At 54.7% G+C, this 24,728-nt stretch overlaps 5 protein-coding genes across 5 annotated transcripts; 3 read left to right on the top strand and 2 right to left on the bottom strand.

Annotated features, from left to right (window-relative positions):
• Positions 1 to 2,877: 2,877 nt before the first annotated feature.
• Positions 2,878 to 4,243, bottom strand: MAM_01561 (homeodomain-containing protein; the record flags this gene model as incomplete). The annotated part of the gene is made up of 3 exons (XM_040820360.1): positions 2,878 to 3,149; positions 3,216 to 4,053; positions 4,121 to 4,243. 3 exons carry the CDS (start codon positions 4,241 to 4,243, stop codon positions 2,878 to 2,880), a joined length of 1,233 nt encoding a protein of 410 aa, XP_040681848.1.
• Positions 4,244 to 13,664: 9,421 nt separating this feature from the next.
• Positions 13,665 to 16,857, bottom strand: MAM_01560 (tyrosine-protein phosphatase non-receptor type 6; the record flags this gene model as incomplete). The annotated part of the gene is made up of 5 exons (XM_040820359.1): positions 13,665 to 16,029; positions 16,089 to 16,118; positions 16,184 to 16,494; positions 16,563 to 16,670; positions 16,741 to 16,857. The coding sequence occupies 5 exons, from the start codon at positions 16,855 to 16,857 to the stop codon at positions 13,665 to 13,667; spliced, it is 2,931 nt and encodes a 976-aa protein (XP_040681847.1).
• Positions 16,858 to 19,334: 2,477 nt separating this feature from the next.
• Positions 19,335 to 19,637, top strand: MAM_01559 (protein pbn1; the record flags this gene model as incomplete). Its single annotated transcript, XM_040820358.1, has 1 exon — positions 19,335 to 19,637. One exon carries the CDS (start codon positions 19,335 to 19,337, stop codon positions 19,635 to 19,637), a length of 303 nt encoding a protein of 100 aa, XP_040681846.1.
• A 111-nt stretch (positions 19,638 to 19,748) lies between these two features.
• On the top strand, positions 19,749 to 20,966 carry MAM_01558 (protein pbn1; the record flags this gene model as incomplete). The annotated part of the gene is made up of 2 exons (XM_040820357.1): positions 19,749 to 19,760; positions 19,830 to 20,966. The coding sequence occupies 2 exons, from the start codon at positions 19,749 to 19,751 to the stop codon at positions 20,964 to 20,966; spliced, it is 1,149 nt and encodes a 382-aa protein (XP_040681845.1).
• Positions 20,967 to 21,976: 1,010 nt separating this feature from the next.
• MAM_01557 (uncharacterized protein) lies at positions 21,977 to 24,263 on the top strand (the record flags this gene model as incomplete). The annotated part of the gene is made up of 5 exons (XM_040820356.1): positions 21,977 to 22,077; positions 22,453 to 22,764; positions 22,838 to 23,275; positions 23,347 to 23,594; positions 23,653 to 24,263. 5 exons carry the CDS (start codon positions 21,977 to 21,979, stop codon positions 24,261 to 24,263), a joined length of 1,710 nt encoding a protein of 569 aa, XP_040681844.1.
• Between the last annotated feature and the right edge of the window lie 465 nt (positions 24,264 to 24,728).

The following is a 24,728-nucleotide window of genomic DNA, read 5'->3' as shown; positions in this document are numbered from 1 at the left end:
AGGCCAAGGCTTTGGTAGGTGGTTTGCACGGCATGATGACGAACCTCGAGGTTGAGGCAGTCTCAGAATAGTTGAAGGGTACGGCTCACGCTCGCTTCGCGTTAGGCGCGCGCCTGCCTCTCATTGGAGCTTCGTTCTCGGCAAATGGCATCGGCGGCGCTTTCCTTACTAAACCCTTACCAACCGACCCTACTTGCCCATTCGTCTACGAGAAGACGAAGGAAATAAGGCAGGAACGGGATGCATGGGCATCGTTTGACCATTTGACAGCAACACACCTTCAACTTCCATGTCTCGACCAACAGTCGCCGACCAAGACGACTCACGAGGGCCGGGCTCCTTGGACGAGTCCGCGGTCGGCAGCGAAAGACGTGCTCTGGTCGGTATTAACCACTCTAAAGTCCGCCGGGGATTCTTGGCCAACGAAGACGTCCTCGACGCCTCGACGCCTCGACGCCTCGACGCTCTAACCCTGACGCTCAACGCTCAACCCTACGCTCCACTGACGACCGACGAGTGACAGTCTGCAGTTTGATGCCAAGGCCGTCAAGTAGCCCGAGTTCTCGCGAAGAGCACAAGACACGGCGGCTCCACATTGAAGCACGCTGCACGCTGCTGCTGTGCATGATGGTGAATCGTGAAGTCTTCCCCCCCCCCCTGTCGGGCTGATGATGGCAAGCATTGACCAGCGTGGCGTCTTGCTCACGCTACGTAGCAGCAGCTCCAGCTCGTGCGTCCGGCGGCGGCCCTGCCCATGCGCGCATTTGACACCTGCTGGATCGGGCCCCCGACGTCGACGTCTCCTTTTCATGTCTTCAAATCAAGCACACGTCAGTCTTGACATGTCGTCAGAAATGGGAGTTGCCTTTGCCTGCTTATTTCTGAGACAGGTTGAGGTCATCCGAGCCGTGAACAAAATACCAAGCTACTCGTGCTATCCATGACATTGGTATTGTTAGATCAAACACCGACACCGAACCGTCCAACATTTCCAACCACGCACGTCTCGACAGTCGAGTGTCTCTTCCTCGGCCATGGGGAGTAACGCAAGTCTTGTTCGCCACCACAGAGCCGGGCGAGCCTCGTGTTTGTTGTTTTTACTGGACCAGCCGCCGCACACCTCTGGTGCTATCCATCACATTGGCATTGTTTGCGCAGTCAAATGCCAGTCATCATCAACCCAGTCTCCCTGGACCAGATGTGGTCTCTCCATAATTGGGTCGGGGGGGGGAGGGGGGGTTTGTTTCCGCCACAGTGGCAAGCTCCGTTGTCCCCTGGCATCCGCTCTGCCAATCAACCGCTCAGCGCAGATCTGGGCTGACTGAAAGGAAAACGTCACTTCCAAGGCACTAACTACCTCCCCCATGCGTCCACCAAAAGGCCCACGGAACCACTTGGATGGGTAAGTCGGGGCCTGGAATCTCCTGCCTACTGGTTTGACCTATTTGGCTGCCTGGATTTGTGGATCATATGATCCCCTGTCCTCTGGCCCTCCAGCCAGTCACTGCTCTCAACGCCGACGACATGAGAGCAAGTTAACATGGACAACGCCAACATGAAGTCGAAGTGTATTGGAGCAACGTAGCGACGCATTGGCTTTTCGAGGTCCACGTGCACATCCAGACGTCCGACACCGTATCATCTCTCTGATGAAGAGGGGAAACCCACCAACAAGCTCTTCAACTCAGCTTCCGACGTGGCCCCTGTAGCAGCCGACCAACTTGGCCGGCGCGCTGGGGAGAGTCTAGATGAATCACCATGACAGGTAGTCCTGGAGAAAAGAGGGCGGAGATGGGGGTGTGGTCTCGTCAGTCTTTGAGAGCATGCTGTGCTTGTCCTTCATTGGCTACAGGGGTTAGGGGTCAGCGATAATATGCCGACTTACACCACAACGACGGCTGACAGCTCCGGCCTGCTTTTCTTCTTGGCCCGCATTTTGTCGGTCGTTGAAAATGAGCAAATGGCCCGACTCCCCAGTCATTCGAAACCTCGCCGATAGGCCTGTGTCTCGCCGAGCCAGCGACCAACCTGACAATCAGCAGGCAAGACGATACTACAGAGACGTCCGGACCACGCCAGGGTTTGTGCCAAGTACCAAGCCTGCCGGCTGGACGTGGAATCTCGTGATTCTCAAATAGGCATTGGCAAGATAAATACGAAGTCCGTCCATCATTATTAGCAAATGTTATTCGCATGCTTTATCCCCCGGGGGGTGTTAATATTGTGCAATCAAAATCAAACGCACCTCCCTCCCGGCCAGGTTGGCCGAGGCAACCGATCAAATACTGCTGATGCCGAGGAAATTTCAGGACTGCGGTACCATGCCCAAGGATTAATCCATGACTATTGTGTCTTTCTCTAGCCTTTACATCGCAGTCTAACTTAATTCTTTCTCCCTCTATGTTGTAGTACAGCACATATTGCGGTACCGTCATGAAAATGCTCCCAAGAGTATAAAATGAAAAAAATCGGCAAGAGGACAAAGATGGAAACTAAATACCTCAAACAAGCTCCCCGAAATTGTAGTATCCTAGGACTGTCCCAAGTCCTTTACCCAAGGTATCCATCGTCATGTCATGTCCAGCAAACTCCATCAATAGAAAAAGACAAAATGTATCCCAACAACGGTTGGCAATTACGCGCATATCCCAAATGCTGCAGGAAGAAGAAGAATGAACTCTCTAGTTGGTCAAAGAAAGAAAAAGAAGCCCGTATAATGGGCGCTCGGCGGCTAGGGGCCTCCTGCCATGGCAGGTAGGATAGAGTTGATTAATTTGCCACAATGTGGTGCCGCAACTTGTCCAACACTGTCAAAGTAGTCGTGCACTGTGAAGCACACAGATATACAAGGATTCCTCCTTGATATCCGGGCAGACCTCACAAGCTCAAGCGGTCGGCAGGTCTTCGACAATGCAGCTTATTCACATCGTCGTCGTACCCGCCCCCCTCGCCATCGCTCAGCGGCAAGGCATCGTCACGTTTTCCATGTCCGGAGTAGTCAGAGCCCTGCTCTGTGGAAGCCAAAACGGTACCATCACCGCTGCTTCCGCTGGAGCGGCCATTCATAGCGTCAGACTCGGCTCGCGCGTTGTTGATCATTGCCGGGAGCTGACGACGCCGAGCATTGATAAACCAATTGGAAATCTGGTCTGAATTGGTTGTCAGCATTATAATCAGCTAGTAAAATTATGTGGTATATTCACGGCGAAGCATACTCATTTGCAGGCCAGTTTGGCGCATCAGCTCTTGTTTCTCATCTTCTGTTGGATATGGGTGCTGTAGGTGAGCCACAAACCAGGACCGCAGCTTGTCTGTTGTTTCCTTGGGCAGGTTACCGCGCCGTTTGCGCTGTTTGGCATCACTACCAATGCCAAGGTTGCCGATATCGGTATATCGTGATATGCTCGGGTAGTGGTGTCCGTAGGTAGCACCTGCTGAGAAAGGACCACGGCCATACGAGCGGATTGAGCTTGTAGATAGAGACTGAAAGCGCGATGGGTGCTGGTACGCATGGCCATAGTCCTGGCTTTGATACGAAGAATGTCTTTCCATTGTTGACGGCATTGGGCTCGCTCCGCCAGGTCTGGGACTGTGGGCCGAGCCTGTGCTCGTTTCCAGCGGTCGGTGTATCGGCCGTGCGTCTCTCTCAAGTTTAAGAGTCGGGGGCAGGCTTGGTAAAGCCGGCCGTGGGTCAGCTCGACTGGTCACGGAGGCAGCCGTAAGATTGGTGATGTGGGGAGAGTAAGCGTGGCTTCTTGAAGGGCTTCCTGTCCAAGGATTCTTGGCGCCCAAGGGTGTTGGCTGAGCCCGAGCCGGAGAAAGCGCTCGCGCTGGAGGGGCCTCAGGGCTACGATAGAGCCTTGGAACCTGTTTCGCCCTGAGAAACGCCTGCTCGTCCTCGTTTGATATCCGTCGCTTCTTATGACCATTTGGAGAGTGAACATATTCAGGTGATGCCAGGGAGCCAGCCAGGTGCAGAGGAGCTTTATGTACGGACGTGATGATAGGAGTCACATCAGCTAGAGAGCCCTCAAGATGAAGCTCTGGAAAAGTCTTGCTCAAAATATGGTAATTAGCACACGGAAGTCTACTTGCTTTGCGACATGGAGTTGTTGCATACCTGACGTATGGAAGGTAGGGCAACGTGCTTTGACTCAGCACGGGGGCGAGAAGAGACAGAGGTTGCTCGAGAGGAGTCCCTAGGCAGGTCATTTCTGAATGGATATTGCGGAGAGGCAGACATTGCGAGAATAGACATCTTTGGCTGTCGGGGAAAGTCGCGCTCGGTGATTTTGCGAAATTCGGTGTGCCGTACAAGGCTACGATCCCAACCGATCCAGCCAAATAGGCGCTGGTTCCAAAATACCTGAGTCCTTCGTCCGTTACGTCGACAAGACTGGTCGATACTGGGTGAAAGCGTACAAGCCGAGAACAAATGCCAAAGAGGAAGGGTTGGGCGCTGGAAGCCCGACGTATTGGTGCAGCTAGGCCTCTGGCGGCGGAGTTGAGGATTGGTTAATTTCGATGTTTTGTAGCCTTGGAGATGGTCCTTTTGGTGACGTAAAGGCTAGGCGAGAAAGAGGCATCCCGTGGACAGCATGTACGTGTTGTGTTATCTGTTGAAGATGTCACCGGACCGATGGCACCGAGTTGGGACTGGAAGGGGGTGAGGGTGTCTTTTTGTATATCCAGGTAGCGAGTGAGTGAGAGTGCCGGGGTATGCGCTGTTGAGACTAACGGACAGACCCAGGCACTGACAGACCAAAGACCGGGAAACTCAGATCAAAGCACGGGGGGCCCGGGTTAAACATCCAGAAAGGGAGTGGTCGAGAAGTTCGCCTCCAGAACCAGCAGTATGTCGGCCAGGGACGTTAGGTCGCCAAGGTTGTCATGGAAGAACAGCCGACAGACAAGAACCGGCAAGCCAACCATACTCCGACTAGTTCCAACGTTAGTACGCAGCTCGCTCCTCAACATGGTAGGCATGCCACACACACACAGGTCTGCGCCAACAACCCCACGACGGATAGCGGCCGAGGACGGGTCTGACCAAGGAACCAGTGGATCTGGTGGGATAGATGGGGAATGAGCCATGACCTCGAGATGCGCCAGGCTCTCCTCCGTACGCATGGAGCATGGAGTGCCACCCACCTGTGGCTTTCGGTGGCCACAGCCGATACTAATCAACGTGGCCAGCGGGGTTGGGCTTGGTATGAAGAATTATACACTTCCTGGCTCGGAACCACTAGCAAACGCTCGCGCCTGCCTGAGCTCTGCTCGCATAGACAGAGCCATAAACGCCTCGTGGAACAAGAACAGAGCGCCATTCCGCAGAAGGAATCGCTCCATACCCAAGACGCGCTGACGTAGGAAGCGACGACGTCATGGCGTCCGTGGCCGCGGTATCGCAGAGTACGGAGCACGTCTCCAGGTTTCCGAAAGGGCACACGGGACAGTACGCGCTCCGTAAGGCAGCACAACAATCGACAATAGAACTGGGGCGTGCCGGTTTTGAGCTCAGAAGTTGGAAAGTCGAAAGAAGTCCTCCAAGAGGGTGAGATGGCCCAGCAAACTCACCAGGGCCGTCACGGCATGATGAGCCCTTCCCTGCCAAGGTGGGGATGGAAGTCTTGGAGGGGGTGCGCAAGTGCGACACAACAAGTGAAGTGAGCCCTGACACTGCACTGGGACGAACAACGAAGTTTCCTCGATACGGAGTACTGTAGTGTCACATTGACACCCGCCACTGGGGCAGACGATGGGGCTCTGCAGCATGAATAACCAGGTGCCAGGCAGCCAGGGTCTTGACAAGCAAGGCTCTTGGGTTGACACAAGCGGCGGCCTGATCTCCGCAGTTTTGTCTAGAGAGAGATGCATGTCATGGCAGGAGTTCGGAGAGGAGCCAGCATCAAATCCAAGTCCGCCGTAGTAATGGCTGCGAACTCTGGAGCCGAAGACCTTTGGCTCCAAGTTCCAGGCTGAAGCTCGGGGCCATCGATAGAGGCGAGAGTTCTCGAGACATGGTCATGTCCACTAGAATTCGCACCATCATGGCTCGCCAGCGTTTCGGGTTATTACTTGACACGTATTTAAACGACCCGGCCGGGACCTTGACGAGATGCACAACAGCCGCACAAGCAGGGCGCGACCACTGCTCAGTGCCAGCCCTCAACCGCCGCCGTCGACCTTGACCCGACCTGGCACTTCCGGCTGGTTGCACGGGCCTTGCGGCCAGGCCTCGCTGAAGGGCGGACGGCTTGGTGTCGACGTGGGCGGCGGGGCCAGGAAACAAAGGAACCCGGTGCGTGCCAAGTGCCTCTGCTTTCTGTCAACCGAACCATGTCAGCTCCACCAGGGTATAAGGCAGCTGTTGAATTCGGGGTTGAGGGCAGTCGTCGACATGGCGCTAAAGAGGCGGCGCCGGGACGCCCTGCCCTCCTGGCCAGCAGTGATGTTGTCATTGCCCCTGTCACCGAAACAGCCTCTACCGTACGACGAGATATGCCGACGTTTCTTCCAAGGGCGGAGGGTCGCATAGAGTTGTTTAACCGGCGGTCCGGGGCTCGTTGTTGCTTGGCACAGCCATTAGCAAGAACATCTGAAAGTTCCATGCAGATTTGAGGGTGGTCCATGATAAGGATTCCATATTGAGATTGATTAGCCTGGCATGTCTAGTTTGTGCTTGGTGGCATGAGCGAGACCAGTAGAGTAGCATCGTCAAGCACAACCTGTGAGACCTGTGAAATGATGACATTCGGATATTCGTGGCTCGCAAGGGACTAGACATTGAAGTAATTTAACGAGCTCGTCGTAGGTATCCCACCGTCTCACCATTTTCGTGTTTTGAGCACTTCGATTAGACGCGCTAGGGGAGGAGGTCACGTCTTCTGACGTCTCCTTGCGTTTCTGGAATGTTTGGCACACCCGTCGAGCGGTGACCATTTTTTTTGTGTGTCTTGAAGTCAACATTCATCAAAACCCACCGCCGGTGGCTTTTTTAGGTCCCGTCGTTGAATGATTCGGCACTTTGACTTGCTCCGTCGAACCCACCATTTCATTGGCCTGCCCTAATTTTTCCACACCGACGCCACACCGTGCGCGTGCCGTGATGTTGGGTCGACGGCGTGAGCGAGCGGTCTCCAGCTATTTGACTTTCCCTGCCGGGAGCGAGCTACTGTCTCAGGAAGGCTATGCCAGCGCGAGCATATGCCCGCGCGGCCTATCCCCGTCCCTGCTGCGGTGCTGAAGCATCAGCAGCGACATACCCAGACATCGGCCCCTATTTTCGATGAGGGGAGTGTGGTAAAAATGGGTGCACACATGTATATACCTGTAACCTAGGTACGTGTGTGTGCATGTACGGCGATTTCTCCCAGCTCATAACTGCTTGACTGCGTTGGCGGTGTCAGATGGGAGTGACGGGCCCATCCACTGGGGCAAATTATGTGTTTCGTCAGCATGGACAGTTTTCGCACGGGCTTCTTGCAGAGAGATTGAGCAGGAAGAGGTGGCATGGCATGGCACGGCATGGCGTGGCATGGTCGGCTGTCAAGTCAAAGAGACTGTTGGTCACTTCCACGCTGCGACGTTATCTGGAGACAATCCCACTCGGAATCGGCATCGCGACAGGGTCAGTCCGCATTGTCGTCGATTCTGTATCTGTGGCGTGCCGCTAAGACAGCGACAAGGAAAACAGGGTGAGGGCCCCTGTCAATCCTGCATGCGTTGACAGCCGTTCCAAGATCCGGGCAGCCAAGTCAGAGGGCTGCGTCAGCGAAATTGTCGAGATGCGACTGGACGGTCAAACCGACCAACCCACACAGAGGGAGGAGGGGTCGGCGATCTCTTGTTCCAAATCGGGGCAAAGCTGAGGCGTGTGGGACGACCTGTCAGTGCCAGTTTGCTCCAGGCGGCACGTCGAGCATAGTCGATCGTTGCGGAATTTTTTGTATTGTGTGCTCTTGTACGCATGCGTCGGGGAACTTTGTTTGTACAGTCGGCGGTGCTGAGGATTGGCACAGAAATAAAGGTGACGGTAAGGTTTGCACCGATGGGGCCTGATCGACGGGCCAATGTCCATGCACAGTTGCGCTTGCGCTTGCGGTTGTGGTGTGTTTGTGTTTGTGTTTGTGTTTGTGTATGTGTATGTGTATGTGTTGAGGTTGAGATGAATGGATGGACGCTTTCCTGAGAGAAGCCTGCCTATCCGGCGTACGGAGTAACTTACCAGATGCTGTGTCACGCTTCAGATCAAAGGTTGACCAAAAGGGAAGGGGACATGGGAGCTCCTGCATGTCCTGCATATTTTCTACTTCTACGCCTTCGCCCAACAATGAAGACGCAGACTGCATCCATCCATCATGCCTCAGGAGTCAGGAATCAGGAATCAGGAACAATCCAGGCCCGATTGCAGAACATCTACTTCGTACCATTTACCAATTCACTTACTACACTACACATATTCAGCAGCACTCCGACGTGTCTCTCATCGCAGCGCACGAGCCCGCCGGTGGCTCACGTGTCCCCGGCTATTTCTGCTTCAGAATTCGTTGCCAGACGAGCAGCTGTCCGAGCCAAAACTCAAAGATTCATTGTGTGCGTGCCGCCTCTTTTAGACCCCGGATGCCATTGTTTAATATCCGAGGATCTGAACCAGATTTCTGGAACAGTTGCTGTCAAAGAGATCCAGCTTGCTTGGTCAGAGCTTATTTCATGCACCGGCTCTTCACCGCAGAACCCACACAGCTGTCACGATATAATACTAACCAAGTGTGGTCAAAGCTGCCAACAGGAAGGACGTCTTCTGCCGTATCTGCATTGTACGAGCCGAGTATTATGTGCTGTCGTCTACGGAGCGGTGAGTCACTGTATTGTATGTCCAGCGAGCACTCGGCACAACGAAAAGCGTGTCGACGACGACAGATGATCAGCAGGCGCCCTTTCAATTCAGTTGGGAGCCGATTCCTGCTCATCCAATCCCATCATCGAGAGACTGCTGTCTCTGCGGAGGACACCAATAGCCATTGGTTCTTACCCGACAAGTCGGCGCAAGTTCTGGCATAATTTAATGAAGGAATCAGGGGGCACCCATGGTTCAACAAGCATCATCCAAACTGGCCCCTTCATCTGCCTCAAGGTGGATTCCGACGGGGGAGGGGGGCGCGTTGAGAGAACCGACCTTTCTTCGATGGGCGATGATGGACGCATGTCACTCCATCCGAAGCCGTCCACAACACCTCGTCGCGGAGCAGGGAGCATCGGAGTTTCCCGTCATGAGGTCCGATCACTAATCTCTGTGTGCCAGATCTGGTGGAACCCACCCGAGACTTGAAGAGTGGCCTCCGCTGCCAGCCAAGCAGTCGTCGGTACTCCGTACATATTAATTACTGAGGCCCAGCAACCACCCGCAAACAGCCCGCCAGTTTGCTTGTGGATCTTTCAATGGCCTCGGCGAACCTAACAAGCCTTAAGCTGGGTATTCGTGTCAAAATTAGCCATCTTTGGCGGCCAGTGGTCAGGCTACTAAGGAGTCGCTGCCGTCGGGTTTTGCTAGATCCAGAAATCTGCCGCAAAAAGTTGGCAAATGCGCAGAGCGTTGTCAGCTGAATACTAGACCTTGTGGCCGCGGGCACGTATCCCGTGCCCTCCGGAGAAGATTCTGTTGCCAGACTCCATAGCATGTACCGAGTCGACATGCCACAAACAAAAACGCTCCCGATTCCCTTGCAATGTCCAACTGGATCTAAATGCGGCCGGGGAGCGTTACATATTTTGGGTCTTTGTGCAAAAGGTACGGAGTACACAATGCTGCCATGTAAGCCACACCCGTCAAGTTATCGTGCGCCGCTATTGGCCTCTTCTATAACTTCATATGTCCCCGTTCCCAAAAGGAAGTCCTGGTGAGACTTGCCATACGAATGCCTCGGTACCATTTCCACCAGTCTACGGCACAAAATTACAGGGTGCACGTAGCCGCTTGGTGTAAACAAGTCTTCGCTGCTTGTTTCACATGATCCCTGGCCACAGGTCGAGCCAAAAAGCCAAAGGCACTGGCTGTAGCTAGCTCAAGTCGACCCTGGTCAGCATGATGACAACGGCACCCCATGCTCCGAATTCGATAGATGGCCTAGGTGATCCTAGTGAGTTCTAGTACGACAGGCATTTCTTGGGACTGTCATTACACACAATCTGTTTGTACGACGGGCGCCCTGCTACAACCTTACCCCAGCATTCATGCCATGTCACAGTTTCAAAGGAGGGCAGCCAGGCTGGCCGCTTGCAGCTCAGCGCCGTCAATGGTAATTGGCTGTTGCTAACAATAAGACCATGGCTGACGGGAAGCAGGCGTCTCGACTACACGTGTATCCCACATGCTGTGGCTGACTGCGCATTGACGAGAGAATGGCCTGTTTCTGTTTCTCCACGCACTCGTGCCGGACACAAAGAAGCTGTATGTTCAGCGGCATCTGCTTCACGAGGCCAATGACGAGCATTTTCGACCCACAACAGCATTCACCTTGCACCACGGGGCGAGAGCCACCATAAGCGCCCTGGCGGTGGCCGGGAACGTGCACCCAAGTCGATCTGCAAAGTGCTATGCCCAGGAGGAGGGGGGGGGGGGGGTGCGAGAGGCCTCAAGGGGATCAGGGGGGCTCAAAATGCTCGGATGAACACCACTAGCAACTACGGAATACCTCAGATACTTTGTCTCGCTTGGTGATCCCTCCGCTGGTCACACGGCGACGACGCACGGCGTCACCCTCACACGCTCAGCAATCGGCAGTTCTACGCAAGAGAGACCATGGCCAATCTTGGACAAAGCCTCCACTTATGTGTGTTTGACAGCTGCTCGCAAGGTCGACTGAAGGGGGCAAAGGGGGCCAGCAATCGTTTGGGCAACCCAGGCCGAAATACGACCCGTTGCCTGGATGAGGCAGCTATCTAGCAGAGCCCGCAGCTCCCAGCGGGTCCAAGTCTGATGGTCTTTGTCTTTCTGCACTCTGAGGCTTGTTGCGGTCCTCGACGCCGCAGTGGCGTTCGTTCGCTAGTCGGAACTCAGATCTGTTTTCCAGCTGCCCTGTTCAGATTCCGCTTCCGATGGGCTGGCGTCTCGGCAGAACTGACTCGACAAATGCGCAACGCGTTTCGATCGGCGGTCCCCAGAGTCTATAGAGGCTTGAGCCGCTAGGACTCCCGACGGCGTCGCCGTCTCCCTCAGTCATACGGAGCATTCACGTGCTCGTCATCGAACATTCGTCAGTGGCACTCGTCGTATCCGCGCGATTCAGGAGGGAACTTTCTCGGCCGAAACGTCACGTCGTAAACGCGCCAGGCAGGAAAGCCAGCCCCAGACTTGTGTCTCGTTTCTCGTTTCTCCTCGCCCAGGGGATGCACTTCGTTCAAACCAGGATCAAACCCTGAAAAGTCGAAGCGTAGGCAGAGAGTTGCAGAATGATGTAACAAACATGGATTCCCACGGGTTGTAGTCACAATGCGAGATGAGCTCTCGTCAACTTCGGCTGGTAGTTCTCCTCTCTACCAGAAACTTGGACCCAAAGGGCATTCACCGCGACTCCCTAATACATGGTCACAGTACCGAGCGACTCAGCAAGCACAAAGCATACAGACGAGCTAGCGTTTGACATGAATGACACACTTCAGCCGAAGTGCTTGGTGTGAGTGGTGACACCACAGTCTAGAGCAACGACGCGAACTGGACTGTGGCAGTTGTCGGCCAGGAATCATTCGAGAGCATGAGGCAGCCATTCAAGGTGAAAAAAATGCTCTTTCTTCTGGGTAGGGAGCAGAGGAATGGAGAGGCAGGACGGAAAAAACAACAATAAATAGAGAGCCTGGTGCGACACCGGTATCTGCGTCGTGTATCTCATCCCCGTGCAACGTCTCACAAAAGGATGGCAATTTTGCCCTCTGCCCCCCTTTTCAAGCATGCGCCATGTCAAGGATCGAACCGCGTGCATCGTCACACGTGTACTTTGACACGAGCTCACGTGTGTGAGAGACAGGGAGGCATGAGCGTGACAGGTTACAGAGTCGGCAGCAGATACGGGCTCCGTGGCGGCATGGTTTGTGAAGCGTATCGAAGCACACTCTCACTCTCTACACGACAGTCACTACAGCTCCTGCGTGGTATTCCAAAATACGATGACCAGCGGACCGTCCCATCTGTTTTGTCATTGGTCTACCTCGGCCTGCGATCCGGAGCTATGTCTGACGTGGAGAGAGAATGCTTTACTACAGATTTGGCTCCCGCTCTGCAAGTCGTGCGCCCAGCTCTGCTCGGACGAAGAGACGCCCTTGAATTGAAATTCTGCGTTGTACCTCATGTAACACACGCATCCGCCGACTGCCTGTATCGTATAGAACTGGTTCTACCGCGAATATCTGGAATACGAATCGCCCCCCCTCGTCCCGCGATGTCCATGGCGTACTCGAAACGGCAGCGCCTTTATATCAACACACGCAACACCAGAATAGCCACCGTGCTACCACACCTGCCCCATAGAAAAGCCAAAGGCAGCCAGAGAAACCAGCTCCCGAAGCCCAGGAGACTCTCGGTCTCGGCCTTGTACGCCGCAATGCCATGTGCCATTCCTCGTGAGCGGAGCGGCAGAGTCGCACAACTAAAACGTCAACACGGCTCACGTTGCCGGCAGATTATGCCACGGCAGATCGGATAGTATTCTGCTGCAGGCTGGCTGCACGAAATGACGCTGTGAAATGTTTGCTGCATCGCCTGATTCTGCGCCGTCACTCATCGCCTCCCCCCACCCTCTTTCGGTGGTGACGTCCATGTCTGCAGCTTCAGACTATCGCGACGGTCATGGATGAACCTCCACGCAGACCGCCGAAAAGCCAGGCGCTGCTCCTGCTGGCTCTCTGGATCTGGCCTCGGCTCCTTTCATATATGACCGCGGGCTTTGGTGGCGAACAAACGGCCGATGCCGCTCACACCGTGGCGGGAACAGGACCACAGAGGTGTTACAGTGCCAAGATGCCTCAAGTCTAGTAAACACAAGTAAGGCCTCGTGCGGTGCTTGCTGATATGTCGGGCGTGGATAAATTTAGCGTGCCAGATAACTGTGAGCCGTATTTCGCAAGCGGACGTGGCCCAGAATCGTCGAGGCCCGGGGAACAAGGTCGTACGAGCACAGAAGAGGCGTGCGACGTATGACTACCCGGCACCGGAAACCGATAGACTTACGCGAGGACAGTTCCTTTTGAGAAAAGCACCATGTCTACCGGTGTGCGAGGCGTTGTACAGTAGACCCGTGTCACATGGAGGCATTGACTACCACACGGCAGTGCGGATAAACGGACTCAGTAGGGAAGCAGCAGGATGTGATGAGCTTCCGAAAGCAGACGCAAAATGGCCTCTCCTGAAGAAGCTGCTGGTCAAAGTGCTCCGTCAATCCTAGACTTGGCCCGTTCCCGAGCCCAGACAAAGGTGCTGCTGAGATTTTGCAAACCCCTTATTCACGTGTGATGCGTAGCAATGTAAACCTTTCCCCAGGGTGGCATCGATCTCAAGGTGACAGAGACCAACCCCGTACGCCATAACGCCTCTGCATATCGCATGGTCAGTCCCTCACCGTTCCCAACCTGCGCGGATACAAGTAGACAGATGGAAAAGTCATGTGGCGTTTTCACCTCCGGAACATCTTGTGCAGGAGGCCGCCCCCGCGTAGGCCCGAGTGATCCGCGGGCGAGTTCGACTCTGGGGAGTCTGGGATTCCAGAGACGGACGCTACCTCCGCCGGGCTGTCTTTGATCACCTCGACGTACTCCGCCTCAAAGTCCTGCTCTTGTCGCTTGCCGAAGCATCCCTCGCCGTAGTCTTCCGAGGGCAACTTTGCAAGGCGAGAGGGGAACGACGTTGGCGGAACATCCTGCACGCAGCGCAGCTTCTCTAGCACACGGTCAAGATATTCCACCATGCTGGCCTTGGCAATCAGGTCATCCCCGGCCGCGGCTTTTCCGAACAGAGCGCCGCAGCGAGCCTTGAACTCGGCCTCGACGTCCTTCTCCTGCCTCTCCAGCGCCTCAAACCGCTCCAGCGTCTGTGTGGGAGATGCGGACAATGGACGTGCCCGGTCCTCGTTCTCTACGCGGTCCAGCCAAGCCGAGTACTGCTGCTCAATCGTTTGCCTGTCCGTGTCTGTCGCCCGGACTGTGGCTTGGCCGCTAACCCAATCCTCGGCACCTTGTGTCATCTTGGCACCGACGATGTGCTTGGCAAAGGACTGGCAGAATTCTCGGTAATGGCCGCGTAGGATGAAACACCGTCCCACCCAGCCGTGTTTCCACAACTTTTGAGCGACGAGGTCGGCCACCGGGCACTCCCAGGGGTATTCCAGCCCGCGTCCGTAGAAGACGATACACTTGGCCGCGGGCCATTGTGTTAGCTGTCTCCTTCCCTGCTCGTCGGGGATGGCACGCTCAATCAGTTCGAGGGGCGCGGACCGGAGGACACTTCTTGGAATGCGAAGATGGATTGCTCTGAAGATATGGGATCGCTCATATTCGGCAGGTGATCTGAGGTCAAATAGAAGTGCGTCTCCGGGTAGGGCGATTTCCAGCAGTCGGCTCAGATCGGCGGCTAGAATCATTCTCGGCCCGTGGCTGGCCTCGTATACGGCGTCCTTGAGCTTCATGGTGGCGAGTTTGTGGGATATCGAATCCCTCTCCCGGCGATGATGGAACCACACTTCGAGGTGCCGTGGTTCAATGCCCAAATTTGACGCTATAAAAGCACTCTGGGCATCGTTGGGCAGCGGCTCCTCCTGATAGTACTCTTCCAGTCGCCGCTCCACGTGGGCGGCGAATTTCTTCGGCTCGGGGACGTTGTCGCCGAACGTGGTCCTTCTCATGGATTGCTGCTGATTCATGACCATTTGCCGAGAAATCATGGTGCTGCTGCCGCTCACGGGGGGGCCGGTTGCCTGCCGCTGTAGGGACGTGAGTGATGCGCTAGAAGCAACTGGTCTCACTGACCACTGAAGACTGCCTGGGGATGAAGATGGCGGAGAGGCTGGCCTCCCCGGCGTGGTCGGTTGACTTGCAGACGCAATACGTGAGCTGCCATACGCAGGCTCTCTTGAGGAGGAACCATATGCTGCCAGCCAGAAGGGGGGCTGGACAGACACGTGCTCTGTAGCAGCAACTGTTGTACCCGACACGCCAGTAACAAAAGAAGACGTGTCGTTGATGAGCTCTCCTTGGGGTTGGCGGACAGAGGACGGGACAACCATGCGCTGGGGTAGTTGCTGTTTCTGAAGAGCCAAGTTATTGGACCGAATGAATGCGACAAATGATACGGCGGGATCTTCAGGCAAGAGATCCCAGACCATGACGGGCATGGAAAGGAGCATCATGGTCGAATGACTCTTGAAGACGCCTTGAACCTTGACGTACTTTGCCATGGCGGGGAAAGCATTCAGCCACTGCTCCCAGGCATTGATATCGAGCCGCTGGTCGTCTTCAAGTGCCAGGGATATCATGACATGAGGTGAGTCCTCGTTAGGCTCGCTTGGCACGAGCTCAGCAGCAACAAAATCCGCCGAGTCCGCGGCTCGCCCTGTTGGTGTTGACGGTGCGTGACCAGAGGCCATCGGCTCTGTGGCTTTCTCGGGGGCGAGTAATCGTGTCATTTCAATGCTGGGGGCTTTGTGGTTGGCCGTCATCATGAAATGAACCGGCGTTGACCGTGCTTCGAAATGCTTGCCGTTGATGGTAATGGGACGAGGATGTTTGAGGCGTGCCAAGACCTCGGCGTGAAGCATGGCAGCCGAGAAGCTTCGTAGGCGCCATTCTTGAAGAACCTCGATCAGAGCATTTGTGAAAGAGTAGCGCCCGGGATCTGGAGCAATGGCATCCCAACTTGAAGCGGAGATTGTCTCGGTGATGCTGTTACCATTGGGAAAGGTTGCGCTGGCAGCCCCAGCACAGCAGTCCAGGAGGATTAAAACATCTGACTTGGATCGCTCAAGCAATGTCTGGATAGCGGACCATCTGGGAAAGTAGGCATCAGAGCACTTGAGACCATGTGGCAAGTTCAAAGACGCACTTACTGTAGCCATGGAGATTCCGCATGACGGGTTCTAAATCATGTGCGTGTGCGTGGTTAGGGAAATCTGTTACGTGAAGTTGTGATTCCGGTACTTACGCGCACCAAGTGCTTTGTCTTGACTCATCAATGCGTGCGTGTCCACCGTAGTAAATCAGGAAAAGGGTATCCTGTGACTCGTATTCTTTGATGAGTTGGCCAACGCGCATCATCAGCTCCAAATGCGAGTTTTCCGAGGGTATGGCAAATACATCGGTTCCGAATGCATAGTCCAGCCGAAGACACCTTTCAAGATCTTCCAGTTCCGGAAGGACAAAGAGGTCATCGGAGCCCCAGTGCAAGAGAAGCGCCTGGACCTGTTTGTACCTCTGCGAAGTGCGGCCCCTGTTTGGAAATGCCCGAGCTGCTGACTGGGCAAGTCTGCTGTCAGTCTCTCGACATGTGCAGGCAAGGAGCGTTGGTGGGTGAGTGAACCAACATCTTCGAGTCTCCGGGCAAAAGCGCCGATATGTTTCACGTGGAAGCTGGTGCGGCTGATTTCGTGTGTCGCCGATCTTGCGAATCCATCGACAGATGCACTCGCGGGCTTGAGATTGGGACATTTGTTAGTGCCATCTGAACAACTACGCTCAGTAGACAGGCGCCGAGGGACGCACGAGAAACTCTCCTTGCCTCGTCCCATTTCCACCAGCAGGCCTCCGAGAGCGGATTGTATAGTAAGGTTGCTGGTCCTCCATGGTGCTGCTCTTGAATCCGCTGCCTTTTTGCGTCATGTCTGGTGCGAAATATGCGATTCGTGGTCCCGGGCTGCGATGCCCTCTGGAACGAGGAGATGATGGTCATCAGCCGTTATCGAGGGAGAGAAATCCCAGGAACACGACGCACGCTCATTGTACGCGGAATCCCGTTAGAGTCGCTCAGGCGCTCGAGGCAGGAAGAAGCCTGACGGTTGAGAGAGGTACGCATGGCGAGTTGTGAGTTGGCCGACTCGTCGGTTGACCCGTCGTCTGACGACGAAGCGGGCCGCGATGCATGGATGGGGTCCTCGGTCCCCAAAACGGCTAGACCGGGGCACCTGTTCGCCCAAAGAGGTCGTCAACATTGGCGAGGCGTGCTGAGGAAGTATTATTCAGTATTGGCTACTTGAGTACTTGGGAGGTGCACGTTCTCAATACACAAATTGACCCTCCTAGGTACCTCTTGTTCTTCTCGGTACGTACCTCGGCACATGGACCCGGGACAAAGCACTTGAACGTGTCTGACCAACGTCTTAAGTACTTTCATATTCAGATACTCAAGTACAACTCACTACCTCCAAGTGCTTGGTGGGCGGCAAAACAATACACGCTCATTTACTCAAGTATGATAATATATACTGGCGTTTGTAAGCCGGCCAGTCAATGTGCCGCCCAACAACATCTGCTAGAGAACCTAGACTCTGGCGTATGCAGCTGCTTTTGGAGAGGAAAATGCAAGACAGACAACGACGAAACTGGATGACGGGCAATGGCAGAGACCTCAACGTTGATGTGGAGATTCATCAGCCAGGTGCCTACTGCAGGGTCCAGAGTCCAGACTGCAGTTGAAGTCATGTCCTCAGACATGCAGATTCCAGAATATCGCGACATCCGCACGCGAGCACTCCCTTGACTACTGTCCTACCCGCAGGTTGTCAGGCATGGAAATTGTGACGCGCCTACGTGCAGGCGGTTTGTCCCCTCTGGATATCCTTTACGCAGCCACGGCCAATACTCCTGCACTAAACATTTGGATTCCTGGAGTCAGCCTATCCCGGTTCCAAGGATTCAAGCATCTAGACACAATGAATAAGCAAAGATATCCGATCTGAGTGACGTACCGGGAAGAAGGGGCTGCATCGTTCAGGGTGCCATCTCCATTTTGTTTCCAGGTTAGTCTCTCCAACGTCGGTCACATATTTTTCCCTGTAATAGCATTTTTGGCTGTCTGGATTGCACATCTGCAAGGAAGGGTTTTAGCCTGTGTGCTTTGGGTCAATTGCGAGGGAGCGACCTCGACTCACTCCTTGCCAGAAACGTGGTGTCTCAGCAACAACGCCGGTGAGACCACAGGCGAGCAGAACGATATTCAGCTTCATTTTCGCAGGGCAACGTGTTGCGTCACTGAGCGCCAAGTTGGCACATTTCAGTTAGGGGGAGACTGTTGAGTCTTTATAGTACTCGCAAGACCTTGATGCATGGCGGTAGACTGCAATGGGACATCAAGAGCGCGTGTGTGCGTGTCAACGAGTCATTGATTAGGTCACCTGAGCCTTTAGGCTTCAATCAGTCCAACGAGTTGATCAGATCTGTCAAGCTAGTGCGTCAGCTAGTATGTCATTCTCAAAAGCTGGCTAATCACCGACCATGAAAGAGGTTCTCGACATGGCACCTAGACGGCCTCGATCAAGGCCCAGCAACTCAAATCCATGCTTGCCACTGGTGACGGTATGCAGTCAACAGTGGCTGTATTTCTGTCCATCTTCTATCTTTCTCGTTGCAACATTACACATACCTTGATACCTTGAGCCAGGCTTATACACCTGCACCTTGGGAAGCCCTCGACGTCATTGTCTGACGGATGTGAGAAAACAGCCAGTTGACATGGAAACATCGACATCCCGTCCGGTTGCTGTTTCCGAACCGGGAAAACCTGTCGCCCCACTTAAGCGCTCGCTGAAGCTCACTGAAGCTCACTGACCGGGCCACCGCCACGGGTGAAATTTTAGCTCGCATCAACTAAAGCTAGTGGACCACGCTAGCGCAATCGACGCCTAGGGAGGTGGCGGCACTGGCGGGGTTGTGGTGGTGACATCTCGCCGTCAAGGAGCATCCGCGACGGGACGGGACCTGCCAGTTACTAGGGTGGCACCTCGCCGCTTATCAGCCAACCAGGCGCGTCGCCTCATCCACCTTTCCCTTTTCGCCTCCCATGTCGACGACGGACCTCCAACTCGAACGACCGGGACGACGAGGCTCTGACAAGGCATTAACCGTCAACCCGCACTACCATCTATGGTCGACAGGTGCAACCACCGGTCGTGTCGCCCAAATTCAACCTCGTACTAATGGTGGTGCTCAGACCTGAGCACGCCTGTCCTTTGTTTCCGTCCTTTCTACTCTGGACACGCCGCTCGTCTTGTTGTGCAGCCCCCGCTAGCCAAATCTCACCGGCCCCGGATTTTGGCATGGTCTGAGTCTCCTCATATCAGGGGCACACAAGCTGGAGCAGCATGAAGGAGAGAATCACGTTTTTCCTCGCCCAAGGGGCCGACGTTGACCCAGACATCCTTACAATCAGCGCCGACCAGTTTCACGGCCCATCGGTGAAGGCGGCCCGAGAAAATAGGCTAACAGTCGAGGCCGCTGAGCTACCGCCCGAGCTCGCCCGCCTCCTCCACAGTCACCGAGATGTCAGCATTCGGTGGGCCAGCGAGCTGGCCCATGATGCGATAGAACCGTTTGTGTCACGGCTGTCGCCAGGTCTTCATGTATTTTCTACACCTGCTACCGATAATGCTGGGCATGACCTGTGAGTAATGAACTCCTGTTCGAGCCATCTGGCATCTTGTCCGGGTGTCAAATGTTGATTGGCTTCCAGAGTGAGGCTATGTGCGTTTCTACAAGCCTTTGGCTCGATACACTGCATGTCCACAGAGGTTTGTCATTTATGGTTCCGACCTGTGACTTTTCCAAGCTCGTCATTCTCTGACTTGATGGCGTCGTAGTCGTTTACTACACAGGGTCAAGGGCAATCTTTTGACCCTCCAGCTGCCACCTTTTATCAAGAACTCGAGCATCTGACGACGTTTATCAACTGGGCTACCAAGGAGATATGCCCCAAGGAAGACACTGTTTGCCAGAGCCGGGCAGCAGCCTTGTCCAATGCCGTGAGTCTGGACATTTCGTGGGACTCGACACGTCGAACTTTGAGGGTCTCGTCACTGTTCCCGTTGAGTGAGCAAAGCACCAGCGTTTCCGGCTCTCCCACTAGGCGAACGGAGGTGGGCATGTTTTCCAAAGATGCGCCGCCTAACCAAAAGCCTCACGAAGTCGGAGTATCAGGGTTGCTCTCTGTTCTTGGCGAGAACAAGAAGCCTTCAGGAACACTTTTTGGTTTCCCATCACGGCATCGCGCGACCGAGGCTGAGTTTTCAGCCCGGTTTGTCTCTCCCACGGGTCTCCACCCAACTTTGCGGTTGACAGTGAGCTCGAACAAACCGCCACCCACAGAAGATGAATGCGGCCTCTATGCATACTTCACCCTCCCCAAGACGCTTTTTGCGGATCGATACCAGTTTGCCGACCAGCTCTTGTTAGCGTCCAAGAATTTGACGGCTTCAAGATACACAAGCCTCCCTGTTGACTTGGAAGCACCAGCATATACCACAAAAAAATGGGGCTCCAGTGTCTTGCTGCAACTAGCACCCCCCAGCTCCAACGAGGCGGAAACTTGGACGGCCGAGGTGCCTCTGCATCTCCGGTACCTCGAACCGTCTGCGAGCGGCAAAGTCGACATTGAGGTCCCCTACCCAGCGGTGTTCTGGGCATGTGAGCTTGGCGCCAATGCCGACCTATCCAACAATCCTTTTGACAGAAGCCGACTAGGTTATGACGGGCTATTCAGTGACAATACAGTTTTTTGGCACGCCACGCCGCGGCCAGCTGTGGGAAACAGAATCATGGCGCCCATATCGGTGCCGGTTCTGAAAGAACATGGAGTCTCGTTGGTTGGGTTTGGGACTGCAGCAGCTGTGTCGCTGGGTTTTGCATGGGTGTTGTGGAAGTTGGCTGCTGTATTTGCAGTATCCGGGTATGAAAGCATGACGGGCGAGGTGCAAGAGGAGAGCAAGAAGAGCAAGTGAAGTGAGGGCGCAGAAACACTGACTGTACGCAGGTTTCTCGGTGTCTCATGTGTAATGGATTTGGGGTTCGTCCGGCTTCGGTAGCATCAAGGCACAATTGCAATGCTATACTAATTTGACTTCGTTATGGTAAACCTAACAGGAATGGCACGAGACCGCTTAGGGAAACAGGCACAGGTGACTTGGTTGGTATCAAGACTCTGTCTAGTCTAGTTGCAGAGGCCACGTCATCGAGGGTACATGCGTGCCATGACCATCCATGCAAGATGCAAGGCTTCAAGAATGGTAAGACATGGGTGTTGACTGTATCGTGCCAGAGTATCCATCATCATGGCACCTCCAATACAAAGGTCGAACGAGACGCTGGCTCCGGATGGTTTGCTGGTTGGTTTGCGGAGAGGAGCCACGTGACCAGGGATGACTGGTACTCCGTAAGAAAGTCGTTCTTCACCGCGGGTTTAGCGGCCATTCAAAGTCAGCTAAAAGTATATTTTGAACGTTTTTGGCTTTTGGGAAAATCCATCCTACCCAGCCAAGCAGAAAAAGAAAAAGAAAGACTGACCTTCTGAAAAGACAACGGGCAGGTGACGGTAGGGGCCGGCATCTTTTGATTTTTGATTTGATTTGATTTTCCTTTTTTGTTGTTGTTGTTGTTGTTGTTGTTGTTGTTGTTGTTGTCGTTGTTGTTGTTGTTGTTGATGTTATCTTCAGCCTGCCGTCTGTCGTTCTTTCCTTTTCTCCCATTCGCCCCTCCGTCCCAGGACAAGAAGGAGGAGACGGCGGAAAGAGCGGCCGCGCGCCATGTCACTCCAGTCTGATCAGTCTGGCTCAACAACAGCCCGCGCCCATGCTCTCCGATTCAGAATAATCGGAGCAACTTGGAGGACAATCTACTAGACCAAAAAAAAACAAAGACAAAGAGAGAAAGAAAGAAAGAAAGAAAGAAAGAAAGAAAGAAAACCAAAGAGAGGATCCGCGCCTGGAGGTTCGAATACCCATGCAAAGTGAGCATGTCGCCGACGCCGCCCTCGGTGGATGTGTTTGCTTCGACCCCTGGTCACGGCCACGGTCACGGCAACGGCCCTGACAACAGAACAAGACGCAACGTAGCGTGCGTCAATTGCCGCAATTCCAAAGTGAGAGAGACCTTTTCCGGCCGACGATGGGGTCGACGGATGGCTAACGCGGTGCCCTGCGGCGGCGGGCTGGGTCAAGGTGCGATGCAGAACGAGTCCGGTTGGCGGCCAGCCATGCCAACGATGTGCCAAACTCCAGATATCGTGCGTGGTTGACAAGTCTCACAAGAGAGTCACCAAAACAAGGTACGCCGGCTCTTGACGGACCATGGTCCCTTTGGCGTTGGTCGTTGGCAACATCGTGTGGCTTTCAGCTTGTCGATTGATGCTTGCCGAGTTGCGAGTCGCCGACACGCGACGACACACTCGCTTCATCCATGTCCATACGTTGACTTAGCCACCCGTCACAGCAAGCTAGAACAACTCGAGCAGGAGTTGAGGAGCATCAAGCAAGTCGTGCAGCCCGACGCCGTCTGGACGCAGCCGAGCCCGCGCGCCGCCATCGCTGCTCTGCAACCAGACCAGGGAACTGCATCCGCTGCCGCCGTCATCAACACGTCGACGACGGCACCGCAGGCCGCAACCGCTCGGCCGGAATCGTCGACCAGCCAAGGACGCTCTGCGCAGAGCTCTGAGCGGCGTCTGAAAACCGGTCCCGCGGAGGCGCGTGTCTTGGGAAACCACATTGTATCGGGTGATGATGTCGATTGGTACTTTACCAAGTCAGTTTCCTTTAATGAGGGTCTCTCCTTTCTTTTTTTCCTTTCCAGATACTCGCTCACACAACTTCTGTAGCTACCTCCAACACTTTCATCGATTCCTGCCGGTCCTGCGCAAAAGGGACCCGGACGAATGCTACGAAGCAAACCAAACCCTCTTCTGGCTCGTCATCTACGTCGCCTGTCGACGCTATGCCCGAGATCGCGCCCTCCTCCCCTTGCTGACAGATCACCTGGAGGGAAACATCTGGACAATGTCATCGGCGCCCGCCCTGGACTTTGATGCCGTCCACGCCCTCTTAATCATGTGCACCTGGCCGATGCCCAATATCCGCTTCATAACAGATCCCTCGCCAACCTTTGCCGCCATAGCGACAACCACAGCGCTGGGGCTGGGATGTCACACCGGTCAAGGGAGGAATCCTCAATTTCTCCTCGGCCTGCGCCAGAACTTCCAAGCCACGGACGAAGAGGCTTCTTCCACATGGCTAGCGTGCTGCATGCTTTCACAACGGTGTGCTCCTTTATCCTCCCCTCAATCTCAAACAGCCACCATTACACACGCCTGACTAACGCCAATGGCAGAACTGCCTGCGGCATGGGCATCCCGCCGCCTTCGATACAGCACAGCGACGCCAGGGTCAAAGCAGCCCTCGACGTATCGCAGTGGGTCGACCTCATAATTATGCACGATGTCCAACGGTTCCTCAACCGCTTCCACACGAGCATGTTTACTCAAATCACGGCCCGTGGTGGCGTCCACGAATCCGAAGTCGCATTGTGGGAGACGGAATTCGAGTCTCTCAAACCACTCATTACCAAACACGACTCAGGTACATATCCCCCTCCCGGCCTTTGTTCCTCGTCTCAAACGTATCTGACAGCTCCCAGACATATCCCGCTTCTGCCTGCTGGCAGCACAGCTCGAAATCCAGCTATGCTACTTCATAGCGCCGCCCAACACAGCCGTGCCGTCGATAAAGTCCCACGCCGTGCGAGTCTTCAACACGGCGCGCTCCTTTGTCGCGCACAGCCTCGACCTCGAATCCCGCACTCAGTTTCTCACCCACGCTCCGCAATGGGTCACCAGAACCAACATCGACGCCGCCTGCATCATCGTCTCCATTCTGCACTCCGACTGCTCGCCAGTCATGAACGAGCCCGACGCCCAGCACCTCGTTCAGCAGGCCTGCGGCGCCCTCCTCCGCACCTCGGTGCGCGACGCGGACCTCGCCCACCGCGTGAGCATCATCACCGAGACCTTTTGGAGCATACGCAACCTGGTGCCGAGCTTTGGCCCGGCCCCCGGCGCAAGGCCCGATCGCTCGTCTGCAGGAGTCACCTTTTGGTGTCTGAACAAGTTCCGCACGGCTCTGCGAGACGCCCGGAATAGCACAGACAGGGTTAACAAGACGCTGGAACTGATGCGTGAGTATCGACCGCCTCTCTCGAGTCTGGAAACGGCGGCAAACGGAGATCAACCCGCTAACTCGAACGTTTAGAGGGCCGATGGGCAAACTGCACCCCAAGTACGCAATCTGACAGTAGCCCGGCACAGCCAAGAAACGTGTCTTCGGACCCGATCCAGGATGTAGATTGGTCCTTGTTCATGGACGACTTTGGATGGGTAGGGGACGATCCTATCTTATTAGGCTTGCCTGGAAACTGAGTTGGCCATAATAATATGGATATACACACACGTACATGACAGCACGATTTATAGCTTAATAGCATCCAGCTAGGCAGACATCTAGTTGCATTCACGAGGCGGATGTGGAGGCGACGACGAAACGTCCCGGGTCATAGGATAGACTAGACTTTTGTGGTATTCACGAAACCATAGTACGTATCTACCAAGTTACACTTGATTGAGTTGGAAAATTCTCAAAACGCCCCGCCTTTTCGCAATCAGTAGAGCCTCCCGTCAATGCCTGCACCATGCCCATGCCCATGCCAGAGATACAACG

This window comes from Metarhizium album, assembly GCF_000804445.1.
Source record: "Metarhizium album ARSEF 1941 chromosome Unknown scaffold_2, whole genome shotgun sequence".
NCBI lineage: Eukaryota > Fungi > Ascomycota > Sordariomycetes > Hypocreales > Clavicipitaceae > Metarhizium > Metarhizium album.
Note: the sequence above shows the minus strand (reverse complement) of the source record. Positions and strands in the feature narration are given on the sequence as shown.